This window comes from Convolutriloba macropyga, chromosome 5 (assembly GCF_964194025.1).
Source record: "Convolutriloba macropyga chromosome 5, txConMacr16.3, whole genome shotgun sequence".
Classification (NCBI taxonomy): domain Eukaryota; kingdom Metazoa; phylum Xenacoelomorpha; order Acoela; family Convolutidae; genus Convolutriloba; species Convolutriloba macropyga.
The window spans coordinates 75295844-75311131 of record NC_134472.1 but is presented as its reverse complement, the minus strand read 5'-3'; the positions used below and the strand labels follow the sequence as shown (position 1 = coordinate 75311131).

Sequence of the window (15288 nt, the reverse complement as noted above, 5' to 3'; positions counted from 1 at the left end):
GTAAAGTTACTAATGAAAAATGTGAATCAGTGGAAACTTATGGATATGCTAAACTATGTCAATCAAAATTCAAGGAGATTTATCATTAATCAGAATAAGTCTTACGACTACAAAATGAACAAGTACAGGCAAAAGTTGAGTAGTCAAACAAAAAGTACAAGAAACTGTCAAAAATTTTCAGCCAAAAAACTTATCGCTCTAATCGCTGTTAAGTTTCTGTGTTCACCTAACAATTTTTTCGACTCCAATGGGAACTTTCATTATTGCGATGTGATAAGAATTCAAAAACAACCAAACTTTTGGAAGATAAATCAAAGAATTATGAAAACTCGTAACGCTAAGGTCATAAAACCATTAGTAAAAGAATAAAACCGCTGAGCAGACTAGTTTTTCATTCAGTTGAAGGCCTATGGGACCTGTCAATAGTGGGACTAATTTAGCAGAAGCGGGTTTTAAAATAAATTCAAAAACATAAGTCTTAACAACAATTAGGTATGCATTCAAAGCAACAGATAGGCAAGAGTAAGCATCTTTGGGAAATCAATTGCACTTTCTGTCAACGAGATCAAAACATAGGACTACAAGAAAGATACATACGCAGGCAAAACACAAAAACACCAAAAATTAGGAAACCAAGCCATAAAAACCATGAGCGATAATTTCCTGAAACAAAACTATTGTCCATTGTGCCTCATTTGATCAAAAATGGGTTTCGTTAATAATGGAACCTTAATGTGAAAAGTTATATGTCTCTGAATGACATGCGGAAAACCAAAAAGTTGTGAACTAAATTTTTAAAAGAAGCTCTCCAATATAATTGTAAACTTCCGGATGAAACCACAACACGGCTTTTTATGGCTGCTCGTCCTTTAGGAACACCGAATTGCTCCACATTTTATCTTAGAAAACAAATTTCAATTATTTTTTCTGATTCAAAAAAAAATCTAAAATTGATGAAAAAGGACTCTAAAAGTGAATAAAATCACACCCAAATGTGAAACATTCACTAAAACTCTAAACTATGATAGCTCCTCTAAAAAAGGAAATTCAAAAACACTTTTAGTTTGAAATTCTATGCTGGAAGAGCTTTCTAATGATATCACTCTCGATTCTTTACAATAATTATATCGATCGGCCAAAATTGACTGAACAAAAAAAAACATTTGAGTGTATAGTTCCTCCGCCCACTATATGGATCGGAACAATAAATAATCTAGCTCCTCGATACTCAACTCTACATCTCATATAACTACACTATACCTCTTCATGATAACCGGTTTTGTTTCTATATACATGTTCGTTTTCAAGAACTTTCAATCGTTTTCAAGAACTTCCACTTTGAATTGTCTCAATATAAGAGAACAGCCTAGCTATGTGACTCAAAAAGAAACAAAAATAAGACTGTTTTAAAATAAATTGTAAATCCTGACTTGATTCGCAAGATAGAGAAAGATGCTAAAATTATTTAAGATTACGCTGAACAAACGGCCAATGATCAGACACCAGCTGACCAACATATGCTCAGATCATTTCACTCATTCACTGTATCATCACAAACTGAAGGGCACCAGCACGAACGCGGGTGGAAAAGGGGAGAAAGAGGTGGGTAGGAAGTGAAGGGACAGATAATACTTCTGTTGTCATTGTTATCAATTCCTTTTTGATAACTGGGGACATAAAAGATTGTGAATGTATAATATTATATACACATACCTCACAGACGATTATTATATTTCACAAATCTCACAGGGCATTATTGGTGATAGTTGGGAGAGGTTTTTTTAGTTGGGGGTGGGGGGGGGGGGGGGTTAGATGACTGCACGGGGAGTGTATTTGAGTGAACGGGTGTATACCTAGCTAAGCCATATTGGAAATGGTTCAAAATCAGTTCATGCTATTTAGAAAATAATGCAAACTTGTGACAAAAATGTTTGCATTCTTTTTCAGGGCAAATAGCTTTCAGTGAATACAATTATTTCTTTTTAATTGCAAGCGGTGTGTAGCAAAAGGCTGAATGGCTTCTGCTAATCTTCTTTTCTGACATTTGAATTACCTGTGAACGACATTGTTTGTTATTTGTCACGTACATAAATAATGCAGGCAAAATAGATAGATTTTATATAGAGCAAAAAAGTCAGTAGAGATCTTTTGACGTATTTGCAAATTTTCAACAACGAACAATGCATATTTAAAACAAAATAAAACATACGAAGGTGAAAATGTTCCAAGCTCGTTCGTCAATTTCAAACAAATTTGAAAATTGAAAGCAAAATGGCTTTCAATCAAAAAAAAATTCTTGTACCTAACCCTGCAACTTTGAGCTTCACTGCACGCAGGAATTGACAAGAACGTTCCAAAAGGAGAAATTAATCTTTGACTTTATCAATGAAAACGCTAGTGTAAGATTGAGGTTTCTCATTATAGCCCGACAAGAAATTTATCCCGATTGTGGCATTTATACTGCATTGGCGCTGCACGTTGACAACAATAAGCTTTCGTTGTTGGGGGGGGGGGGTGGGGTGGGAGAGGAGGGGGTATGGCAGGAGTAGAGAGAAGGAATAAGACTTTTTGAGGAAGAGCTTGCCCATTTTTGTATTGAGAATGCTTGTATAAACTTGTGGTAGAGTAAGCACGCAATCATCAAATAAATAGCATACACGTATATCATCATATTATTCAGTTCAATATGGAGTTGATCATTCAATTCAGTGTCATTTATACAATATACATCTGAGAGCAATTTGCATCAAGAATTTATCAAAAATAATTCAACTTGTCCATAATTAATTATCAAAGAGCAAGGCAGGTTGTATGATTTATGTATGGTTGAAGAGAGAGAGAGAGAGAGAGAGAGAGAGAGAAAGATAAAATTAATTAATAGTTAACAAAGCACTGAGCAGCATTATGACAACAGAAAAGGTGAAGATCATGTATTAATGCATCTGGATTTGCAACAAATAGAAGAGAAAAAATTACTCATCACATCCTCAAGTATTAATTAATTGTTCAGTATTCGGAACTGCACCCCCTCCCCCAGGTGAACAAAATAATTGCTTTCATTGCCATGTCTAAGCAGTCGATCGACAACCTAATGTTTGTGATAATAGTGTGTGCAGCCTAATGAGAGGCGCGACATTCATGTCCAATTATTACAAAGGATCAAAATATCAACGCCAGAGGGTCATATTCTACTTGGTGGTCAGGGGGGGGGGTGTTGGGGGGGGCAGTTCCGTTCATTCATCTTCTATATAGGTTGAATAAAAAACAAAGGAAAAGTTACACATGAGCATTGCATTGAAAAAATAAGACGACCATTTATTCAGTTGACTTTCAATGAGTTATATGTATAGACAGTTAGAAAAGCAAAGATTTGGTTTGAAAAATAACGGCTATTATAATATCTGCACGCGATATGAGAAGGAAATCAAGAACACAGCAAGAAAAACACTTTCGATTCTCATTAGAGCTGGCATTTTTCCTTAAAATTAGAGACAAATATTTTGGCCGAAAGATTTTTATGCACCCTTATGCTCACTGATTCCGTTTTCTCAGCTATCAGTTGCCGCACACACAAACGTATATATGATCAAAACTTCTTGTTTTCACGAAAATTCACCATTTCGGATCCTTAATTTTAAAATACTTTTTTTTAAAATTTAAATGGCCAAGGTTCAAATCGAAAGGAGTTTTGTGTTGCGATATAAATGTCGCGAACACGGCACAAACAATTCAGTACATATCAATGCCCCAAAGAATTAGTCGGTTCCACGGGAACGTTCCATTCTTACTTTGAGAACGGAAGGGGGATTCCAAAAAAGGGGGATGGATACTTTCTACACAAAATTAAATCTACACAAGGCGGTCGTCGCAATCGTTTTATATAGACAGCAAGTTAAAATATAAGTATAAAATAAATCTCCACAACATCATCTTCACTCTACACTTGTAATCAATCAATTAATTAATTGAGGGAGATACAATGGAATATAATACTATGCTATGCTATTCCTCGTTGCCTTCCCACGATCACCAAGTTGTCCAAGGTACCACAGAGGACTTCCATGGTCAATTCCAATCAAATATAGTTACAGAAACAGCGTTCACTTTAGTTAGTTTGTACTCTCCTCTATTCCGCTATTTAAACTGCTAAATTGCCTTACTGTAATTATTGAGTTAATCTAAGCTGAAAAATAGAGTAAGTAAGCTAGCTGATGTCTTCAATTCTGATGAATACAATCAATCAGTAACCAAGCGACAGAATAATGTGAAAAATTGTCAGTTGTCTTCCTGTCCACCTGATAATTTGTAGTTGTCCCATACCCAGATAGAACCAGGCAGCGACCAACAGTAATAATATTTGCTATATAATTCTAGACAGCTTCGATTGGTGTGTTCGTGGAGGATACCCTGTTCATTCTTCTCTGGGCTAAAAAACAAACAGATAAAAATAAATATATCCCACTAACGACAGGCGAATCGCTCACAAACGACTGGCGAGGGGTTCGCTTTCGTAGTCGGTACCGTAAACTAAAGGAAGTTAGCCTCACTGGGTGGATGGGGGGGGGATTGGAGAGTGGGGGTATTGGCAACAAACAGCGCGGAGAGCTGGTCCAAACATTTCAAAAGTAACCTATATTTCTGAAACGTCTTCTTAGAAATCTGTAGAGCTCTAAGAGCACTGAACAGAAAATTCATGCACTCGAGATTTACCACTTTATCCCGTTTTTGAGGTCAAAAAGTCGAATGGCCCAACAAAGAATCACCCACGAAGAATCGCAAAAGACCAACAGGAATCAAATAATTGAAAACTTTTTGGATGCAATTTATTATGGTCTATGGTAGAGTTCAAAAATAACCTCAGCAGTCAATTCAGCCAAACTTCATAACAAAGAAACTGAACGATCTGAAAGCAAACGAGGATCCATTCAGTTCAGTAAAAAAACAGAAAAGATCACGAAACCTGTTTTCAGTTTGACGCTTAATACCAAGACCCAAAAAGGACGATAAGGGTATATTTCATAAATATTCTGACTCCATTTTGAGGGGGAAGAATTGGATGCTCAAATGATTCTTTGTTGGTCGAAATGGTTGTTAATTTTGCTCAATCGATAAATTAAACATAGCCGAATAAATTGTCAGAAAATAGCCGCCGTTGACCCGCTTTACTCAGATGGGGATTAAAACAGAAAAAGAAATAGGAGACAAACATTGACAGAATTTTTCTAAGTGTCAAAGTATTCTTATTTGGTGTGCAAATTCTTCATATTCGGTTAGATTCTAAAATTACACTTAATTCAGCTTCTAATCTGAACGCTATTAAGCATAATACTAATTCCAGCCAGCAATCGCTTTAATGAACTTTGATAACCTAATGCACTATGACCATGACCATTTCAATTGCACTCAGCTGTTTGGGTCGATTGTAAATTAGTTATAAAAGCTTTGCCCATCAAAATTTAGCTGAATTATAGCAACACATCAATTACTTTCAAACAATTACCCTTTAAAACTATTGGAGCAATTATACGAAGATAATAGGAAGGCTGCCTGAGCTTTCATTTCAGGAAAAAAATATTTCTCAATTATTTCATGTTATATCCGTTGAAATTTAATGCAAAGATTTTTTAAATACTTTGACCGGCTAATTTCTGACATTGTTATTTTGTCCGCTTTTGGAGGTAATTAGTATAAAAATATGCAACACTTCAATTTTTAATCAAAAAACTACTTCTAATCACGAATTAGATTTTCTTAATTAATTCAAATTTTTGAAGGTTATTGTCTATGCAAACGTTTGCGCAGCACAATTTTAATAATACTTTCTGAACGATAAAAGTGAAGTACGAAAGCTCATCTCAAACATTTTGATGAACACATCATTTAAAACTGGTAGAAAAAAAGCACTTCAAGAAAATGATCAATTAAATACACATTGGATCCCTTCGCATTAGTGCATCACAACAGCCACAAGTTTTTTGTACAACTTCTCAAGACTATAAAATAGCCGCAATAGCTTCGTAAATCTGCAGTCTCAAAAAGACAGAAAAAAACAGACAAAAAGAAATTTCTTTTCATTAAATTCTGATGCTTTATTTTGATTACGAATACGTACAACTTCTAGCTTCTATTAGCTGCTCTTACATAACTATAAGTTAGAGCGACACACATTCACTTGACCTTATCTCCTTCAATTAAAGTACAGAAAAGTCAATCTGAGAGTGAAGAAGTCATTTTTGAGAGTGAGTAAGTCATATGTGACCAAAACTTAATCACCCGATTGAACAAAAAATATGCTCCACAAGTGTGGAAAATTACGTCACCCAGGCAGTTTAATCAAAAGTTCACGAACGAATGAATAAAAAGCAGATTTGAAGAGATTGACATCATGTCCTCGTATTTTAAAAAAAACTTGAAGAGTAATAAAAAACCAACAGAAGGTCAATAACAGCCCAATTATCGCTTTGTGGCTATTAAACAAACTTCAAAATAAACAACAACCTTTACAAACAAAATTTTAGAAAACTTTTCTAAAAGTAATCATTTTCAATTGCATATTTTGACTTCACGGATACCTTAGGAACAAACGTAACCAACTAACGTCGGATAAAATAATAATAATAATAATATGTTTCTGCGTAATCGCAGCATTATGCTTTTCGTCTGCAGTGCATTAACAGTAGCCTGTTCTCAGCTGTCCTTTTTCTATTACTCCCTACATCTCAGACCATTTTCAGAGACTCTCACGTGGTACCATTATTGCAGCTAACATTGGTCAGGCTATGGTCAACCTAAAGCTATGGTTAAGTAAGAGCTCATTCTCACATACACAGCTTCACGGAGGCACAGGATCGAACTATCAATCATTGGTGTGTCAATCACACACCTTACATCTCGGCTATCACGCCACTAAAATGTTATGGAAAGTCATAGACGCTAGCTTAAAGGAGCCAATCCTCATTGCATGCAGGGGTAAAAAGTGAGGAGCTAGAAATATAGAGAATGGGGATGAGGTGGAGAGTGAGACTACTGTCGTTCGAGAGCAATTAAAATATTTTCAAGCAAAAAAAGTATCAAAGTATATTTTTTTATCTTGTCTTCTTTTATGTACTTCCAATTTCTTCAATTACGAGTTTTTATTCTTACCGGACCAAAGTGGCAAGAATAAAAACACGTGTGGAAAAATGAACTCGACTCATGTGATTCATTAAACTGTTGAGCGGTTGTATTGATACCAACAGTTATGTTAACCCAGTTAATTGTCAATTAAAATTTCCTCTTTCTTTTTAAGCACTCGAAAACTGAAAGTTAGTTGGTACCTATGCTGCCTTGTGTGACGGCGCCCAAACTAGGCTGTGGAGTGGTACGAGTGAAGGCGTTGTGCAGGATCTTCATGGAACTGGTGACTCTGGCAGAGTCCAGGGGGAGAGGCAGGGGCCGCAGAGGCAGGCTACTTCTGTTAAGGATCCACTGTGTCTGCAATAGCTGCCCAGCTGAGGGTCTCTGTTTGGGGTCCACTTGCAACATCCACTTACACGCAGCTTTCCCTTCGTCCGTTACATGGCCCCAGTTGCCTATTGAAATGCCAACACATGAGTCCAACAATTCAAAATTTACCATCTCAAAAATGCTTCACAGATTCTGATGTGACGGCGAATAAATACCTGGCACTTTTGCCTTGGAAAACGTGCCTAATAAATATTGCGTATAAGGGCAAAGGCGAATTAGCACCCGAGTATCTTACCAAGTTAAACTAGTTATGATAACAAATGCTAGCCGTAGTTTGTAGACACTTTTGCCTCAGAGATAACTTTTTTTAACCTGCATAAAAAATCACAGAGGCGTGCAAATTCACAGGACAGATCAAGTTACTACTGCTTTCAGTACTTTTAAAATGACAAGAAGGACTTGACAGAAAGGAAATAATTGTAATCAACACAAATGGGGGGGGGGCTACGATCAGACGGAAATTAAATCAGATACAATAACTTGTACTTACCACTTGTAAAACTAAGATTGCTTTCATTGATTCTCTGCAAAATAATTTCTGCCCTTTCATTCGTCTCGCCTCCTGCAAATGGGGTTTGACCGGATAGCATGACATACAATACCACTCCCAGATTCCAAATGTCACAGGCAGCATCGTAGCCCTGTTTCTTAATTATCTCAGGAGCAACAAACTTCTCAGTGTACAAAGGCGTCATGAGCAAACCATTTTCGGCTCTGATTTGCTTCGCGAACCCAAAGTCCGCAATGACCACGTCTTTGGGATGACAATCGGGACCTCGGAAGAGTAAATTGCTCGGTTGTAAATCGCGATGTACGACTCCACTCTCATGCAAGTTAGTAACGGCTGTTAAAATACCAAACATAATATGGGCCGCTTCTTGCTCGCTTACTGTTCGTTTCTGCAGCAATTGTAAGAGATCTCCGCCTGCGCAGAATTCAGTGACTAAGTCGTAAGTAGCACCTCCGTCGTACACTTCGTACAGGTTGAGAATGTGGGGACTGTTCTTGTTTCGAAGCAGAATTTCGATTTCCTCGCTTGGGTCGAAGCCTCCTTTTGTGATCCTCTTCACAGCAAAATTTCTACCTGATGATTTCTGAACGCAGAGATAAACTAAAACAAGAACCTCTCATTGTTCGTCGATAAAAAAATAAGTTTCAGTTCAAATCTAATAGAAAATTTCGAAGAATTACGCAAAACACTTTTCAACCGCTATTTCTTGCAACCAACAGACTTAGCGAGTCATAATTATAGATTCTTAAACACCTTAAATTAATCATTTTTTTTTCAATTCGAAAAATAGCTGATTTCATAATTTAGGAAGTAAAAGAATGAAACTAACAATTATTTTATCCTTAAAATGAAACCAAAGGACTTATTTTTCATAACAATATTTACCCTTAATTCATTTAACAGAAATAGCAAACATAAGAATGCAAAATTTCCTCTTTTGCTTACAATAGACTTGCATTTTCGATCTATTTACTCTCGTGTTACTGAAATCTTGATCTATTCTCTAACCTTTTGCATAGGCCCCCAATCCGATTTGCTCTTTGACGTCATACTCGTTCTCAAGAGAGGTGTGAACAGCTCTGGCCATTTTCAAGTCTTTGTCAGCGTGAAAGTACCTCTCGTTTATGGACTTTTGCCTCTCGGCACTAAAATCTGTGGTCAATTCTGGGTTCACAAAAGAGAACCCTTTGAAAAGGCGGGTGGCATTGGCCGATGCTGGAAATGCGGGCGAATCTCTGGGGGTTTTACTAGTGAACTCGTGATCAAAATTGACAACCTCACTTGTGCATGCTGGTTTGAAAGGCGGTCTGATTTCGCGGTTGAAGAGTTTGTCCCAGTCAATGGTTGAGAAGAATGCTTGGTATTTGATATCATTGACTCCGCCGGGTCCGCTGCCCAATCTGTTGGCAGGATTCCGTTTGAACAGGAGTCGGAGTAGCCCTTGTGCTTCTGGACTGAGGTACTGAGGCATGCCCAACTTAGCCTGGCAAACAAACTATGATCTTTGACAAATTCCAACCATATCATAGAAGACGCCATTAGTTGTAGAACTTTTGCAGGAGCCGAAACCTCGGATAAGTCAAATTATTTCAAATTTCAGCTTCAAACTAGCTAAAATTTGCAAAAAAAAAGTATTTGTAGTGCCTCGAAACCAAAATAAAAAGTTTAAATGAACACAAGGTTCAGATTTCTCGACTCATCTACATACACGGTGACATAACTATATGTAATTGACATTTTAAAACCCTTATGATGATATTTATTTGTGTATAACATAGTCCCACCTGTTATTAGTTCGTACAAATCAATCACTCGTAAGAATTTGTTGGGACTAGACTGTACGAATGATAAACATATACCAGGCAAGTCGGACAAATTGCTCTCGAACGACAGGTGGGGCAATTTCATTCAGAGGGGTTCAAGCTTAGAAAAATTTGTATGGTTTAAAATTTGCGATTAGGGAAGGGTCACCCGCGACCTCAGGCGTGCTCGTCTGAACCATTAACCACTCGGCTCTCCAATCGCTGTAATTCCCGACTTACAATGACTTAACTTCTAAAAAATAGCACGCAAATAGCCGCCGATGATCCGCTCGATACATATCGGAATTGAAACAGAAAAGAAAAGATCAAATTTGACAAAATTGTTTCTAAGCGTCAAACATTTTTTACTAGTTATAAAGATTCTAAAATTGTAAACAATTCAGCTTCTAAAACTAAAGGTTATCCAGCTTAATAGTACTGCCAGCTAGCAATCGTTCTAATGAACTTTGATAACCTAATGCAATACGACTTAATGACCGGTCTGACCGGTCTTTATCGCTCCATCTAAGTTCCTTTGATTTTGCTCTTTTGACCTTGGCCATATTGGCTCTATCGCGCAATTCAGTGAGTGAGAGAACTTAAAATTCATTCAACTGAAACAGTGTTAGGAGACTCACCTTAAAGTCGTGATTTATGCCAAAAGAAAAATGTGATCGAAAGGTGAAGGGAATTTAAAACATCAGACATGTCGTGAACTACAATTCAAACAATTACAAACAACTGGACATAGAAATGACGAGTACTTCATTCGGAGAAAAAATGAAAAAAAAACCGATAAAAAAGAGTAAAAACAAGTCAAATAGCCGCACGTGGACAAAAAATCAGAATCAGAAAAGCTATTTTTTATTCAAACGCCATTTTCTCACTTTTCTTTCAAATCAAAGTGAAAAAAAAATCACACCGCAAAACTACTCGCATTCGTCGCTTCACTTCCTGTTTCGGCGCGACCGAAATCATCACTTCAATTTTACTTCAAATATCACGAAAATGTGTACAGATCAAGTACAGTTAAAAAAGACAACTCCCCAAAACAATTCGAAAATTTTGAATTGTAAAAAAGAGCGCCTAAATAAAAGCTGACGGCGGCTATTAATAAGAGCAATTTAGATCATGCAAAAACGTTCTACAATAAACACGCAAAAAAGGCAAGCAAAAGTCAGACATAGGTTTACAATAATTGCTCCAAACATTGTTCGGTAGCAATTAAATACCATCATAAGATCATAAGGGTGTTAAAATGTCAATAACATACAGTTAGATCCCATCGTTTCTGTGCATATGACACCCATTATTCCCAGCGTTATATAAATACATATGAAAATTATTCAGATGACAGATACTATAGGAGCAGTTTAATAGCAATGAGTATTCTAAGTGATCCACAGTAACTAATAAAAGTACCTTGAGGATCTGTTGCATAGTCTCTTTCCTGTTGGCGCCGTGAAAGGGGAGAGATCCAGTGAGCATTTCGAACATGAGCACCCCGTATGACCACCAGTCAGCTGCTACGGTGTGTCCTTTCCTGTTCACCACCTCTGGTGCCATGTACTCAACTGTGCCACAGAAACTGTATGCCTGAAACAAACCACTCAAGTTCATTCGTCGATTCTAATCAGCGTATAATTTGAACTCTTACCGAACATATAAATTGAACTCTTATAATCATAGAGTTCAAATTATATGTTCGGTAGTTTGTTTTAAAAAAAGCTCTTGTAGCGCAATCTTCCAAGTTTTTAATATGCAGAAACAAAAAAAAAATGGACGTTTGAGAGCAGCAGCTTATCAGAATCATCGCGAGCGATAATGGTTGAATGATTTACTTTGTTTAAATTTTTATTGCTGCTTACAAGGAAAGAATTGATTAGATATCTATTTTAAGTCTTCGGTCATAAAAAAGTATGCCATAATCGAGTTGAACTAAGTAGATGAAAAATTTTTGGCTCATTTTCAGTAATTAAGGCGGTTTTAAAAAAAAGCAAAAATCTTTTGCTTCGAAAGAAACATCACTTAAATGCTCTGCCAAGAGCTCAACGCACTTTTTACGCTAATACAAACCAAAAAGAGAATTATATTCACCCTCTCAGTTAATTCAGGTGTAAAAATTTAAGATAATACATTTTAGCAGATCAGATTATTACGCGAAATTTTAAACAATAACAAATGAACTCTCAATTGCCGCACCTGCATAAACAATACTCTTAACAAACAACCGACTCAATTCGGGTGAATTGCTCTCAAATGACTGTTGGGTTGTGAAGTGAAGGGCGGTGGGGGGTAAAGCCAGCCAAAAATATCAGGATCACGGCATGCCAGAAAATATTGAACTTCACATGATTGAATTGTATATTTTACCATTTCAATATTTCATCAGTTTTCTCGTGATTAAAAGTTGCATATATTGCTGGTCAAACGAAAAAATGGTGGCACGCAAACTTGCATCACTAGATCAACAGCACTGAGATTAATGGTACCTTCGTCTGAGAGCAATTATCGAGAAGAACAGTGAAATACACACAATTTACAATTTATTGATTTCCTGAATCCCGAATGCCGCCCCTAATTTCTTTAATTGCTAATTTCTCCCTATTTCAAATTAGAGTGAACAAGGAGGCTCGGTAGTGTGTTCGCATATAAAGTTCCGACCCCGATCATCTACATTTTTCACTTAACCAGAGATAAAAAAATAAACATATCAACATATCGTTCAACAAACTACTAAGTCCGATGAGACCTGTGACTACCATAATATGACTACCAGAAAAGACGGCAAGAAACATCAAATAATTAAAAATATTTATTACGACCAAAACTCGTCCACTCTTTTTTTAAAAAAAAACATTAAAAACCAAATCAAAATGGCATCGGACAACACTTATACTAAAGAAGATTAACCTGCACTTAATTAGAGAAAATATGGGAATTTTTCTCAAAGCGACTTTGTATCAATTCGACAAGAAATAAGCAAAGGGGCAATCTTTTGCATTTTTGAAAAATGTGCATTTTTGAAAAGAACTAATGTCAAACTGATTAGAAACATTATGCATCAACTGAAATTATTGAGAAGTTCATGTATACCTGCATGTCGGATGATTGAGACCTTTCGTTATCCAGGATATGTCATAAGACTACAAATAAACAACAAATACAGGCACAAAGAACGAAAAACTTAAATATTGCACCAAAACGGTGTTCCACCCAATTAAACATTAAGCTGTTCACTAAAAACATTAACAGTTTTCGATTCCGTTTCTTCAAATGGCCAGACGACCACGCACTATTGTGATACTATGAAAAGAACACAACATACAAAAATTGGCGAATATGCAAAAATCACTAACAATTTATGAAAACTCGTACCAAGAACAAAGACCATTTGAGGGAACAAGACCGTTATAAAGAGCAAATTGTAGTTCAATAAATATTGCATGAGAACTCGTAGTACCAAAAAACAAAGGTCATTTGAGGGAACAAAACCGTTATATAGAGCAAATTGTAGTTCAATAAATTTGTATGAGAACTCGTAGTACCAAAACCAACAAGCTGATATTTCGAAAAAAAACCGCTACGAAGATTAGTTCGTATCTTAAATCAATAAAGAAAGTTTGACCTGTATTTAATAGGAATACGCTAAAAGTTGACTGCAAAAGATAAAAAAAAGACAAGTTCAAGAAATCACTTAAATGTTTTTAAAACAAATATAGTGAATGTTATAAGAGACATTGGATAACAACCAAATGCATTGTACAGGTTCACTGAGAGCTGAGAAAAGCCATTTGGATCTTTTGTTAGTTAGAATTAGTAACCAGGTTGCAAAAAGAACAACAATTGAAGGCAAAACACAGGAATTCAGTTAAAGTTTACTAAAACTCTTCTTCAAAGCCATAAAAACCATAAGGTTCTCTGAAAACAAACTACATATCCACTCGGGCCCATTTTTCTGTAAATGGGAGCTGTCATTAATTGCGCCGTGAATTAAAAAGTTTGTCAGTAATTAACACTAAAAAAACAAAAAAAGCAAAATGTTTTGAAAAGGCAGCACCAAAAAAAAATCAAATATTTCTGATTGTAAGAATCCATGATTATATCAAATGTATCCCTGATTTTCCCGCGCTTCCGACAAACCAACCAAGTTTTCCAAATATTTCCGAACTAGACCAATTGGTAAGTGAAATATTAAAAATCATAAAAACAAGGATAAATTTTTATTTATCGAGTTGAATTTTCAAAAAAAGGCAGCAATATTTTGAAAAGGCAGCACCAAAAAAAATCAAATATTTCTGATTGTAAGAATCCATGATTATATCAAATGTATCCCTGATTTTCCCGCGCTTCCGACAAACCACCCAAGTTTTCCAAATGTTTCCGAACTAGACCAATTGATAAGTGAAATATTAAAAATCATAAAAACAATGATAAATTTTTATTTATCGAGTTGAATTTTCAAAAAAAGGCAAAAATTTAATTCCAGAAGACTTTTATAGTGCGCCGAATGAGCGTTTGAGAGCAACTAATCAGAACTATCGTGAGTGATAACGGTTGAATAATTTTCTTAGTCTATCTGTTGTTACCTAAAAGGAAAGAATAGGAAAGGAAAGAATAGAATAGGAAAAGGATATTTATTTCACGTATTCATTCATAAAAATTATGGCATAATCGATTTAAACTAAGTTGATGAAATTTGTCGGATTCTTTTCAGTAATTAAGACGGTTTTTAAAAATCAAATATCTTTTACTCTGACAGAAATATCAGTTAAATGCTGTTTCAAGTCTTTACATTTTTGCAGATCAGACTATTATGCGAAATTTTAAACATAAACCGACAAATGTCGGAAGCATTGCTCTTGAACGACAGGCGAGGCAATTTAATTCAGATCAATCTTTCTTTATGGGTTTCCCAAGTTTCCAAACTTTTCCCCAGCCGGGATTCGAAGCACTGACCTCCCGCTCCACACCCACACGCACTAACCACTGCGCTACAAATCACTTACCTTTCTATTCTGCAACCGATTTTATATTAGCAACACGCTTTACTTCGGAGCAATAGAGATAACTCAAAAATGAAGAACGAAAGAGTGAAAGAGTCACTTGAGAAGTCAAAGAATGTTCTAGAAAAACGCAAAATTGTCAAGCGAAAAAATTTGCATAAAAAAGACACACACGTTTACAATAATTGCTATGTACTTCGTTCAAGAGCAATTAAACACGAAGCAAAATACCATAGACCAGAAAAACCTGCCTGGAAACATTACCGCCTCACTTCGTTCGCGAGCAATTTAAAACTTCGCCTGATGAAATATATATCAAACTCAACTCGGAAAATGAATAGCAATGTGTGAAAGAGCTACTGTTAAGAACAGTAAACGATGTCATAAATCCCGGATGTTAATTTCAGTTTTGACTCAATTATGAAATGATCGAAATCAAAAAGTAAGTCTCAGATGTCTAAAT

The 15288-nt window shown here is 36.0% G+C and overlaps 1 protein-coding gene across 1 annotated transcript in view; it reads right to left on the bottom strand.

Moving 5' to 3' along the window:
- Positions 1–3643: 3643 nt before the first annotated feature.
- LOC142339655 (ribosomal protein S6 kinase 2 beta-like) overlaps positions 3644–15288 on the bottom strand; it is a 30933-nt gene continuing 19288 nt past the window's right edge. The window contains exons 3-7 of the mRNA XM_075389848.1: positions 11242–11415; positions 9026–9500; positions 7997–8617; positions 7317–7571; positions 3644–4426 (exon numbers count right to left, since the gene is read on the bottom strand). Of these exons, the coding sequence (XP_075245963.1) occupies positions 4371–4426; positions 7317–7571; positions 7997–8617; positions 9026–9500; positions 11242–11415 (1581 nt within the window). The 3' untranslated portion in view covers positions 3644–4370. The remainder of the gene's footprint in view (positions 4427–7316; positions 7572–7996; positions 8618–9025; positions 9501–11241; positions 11416–15288) is intronic.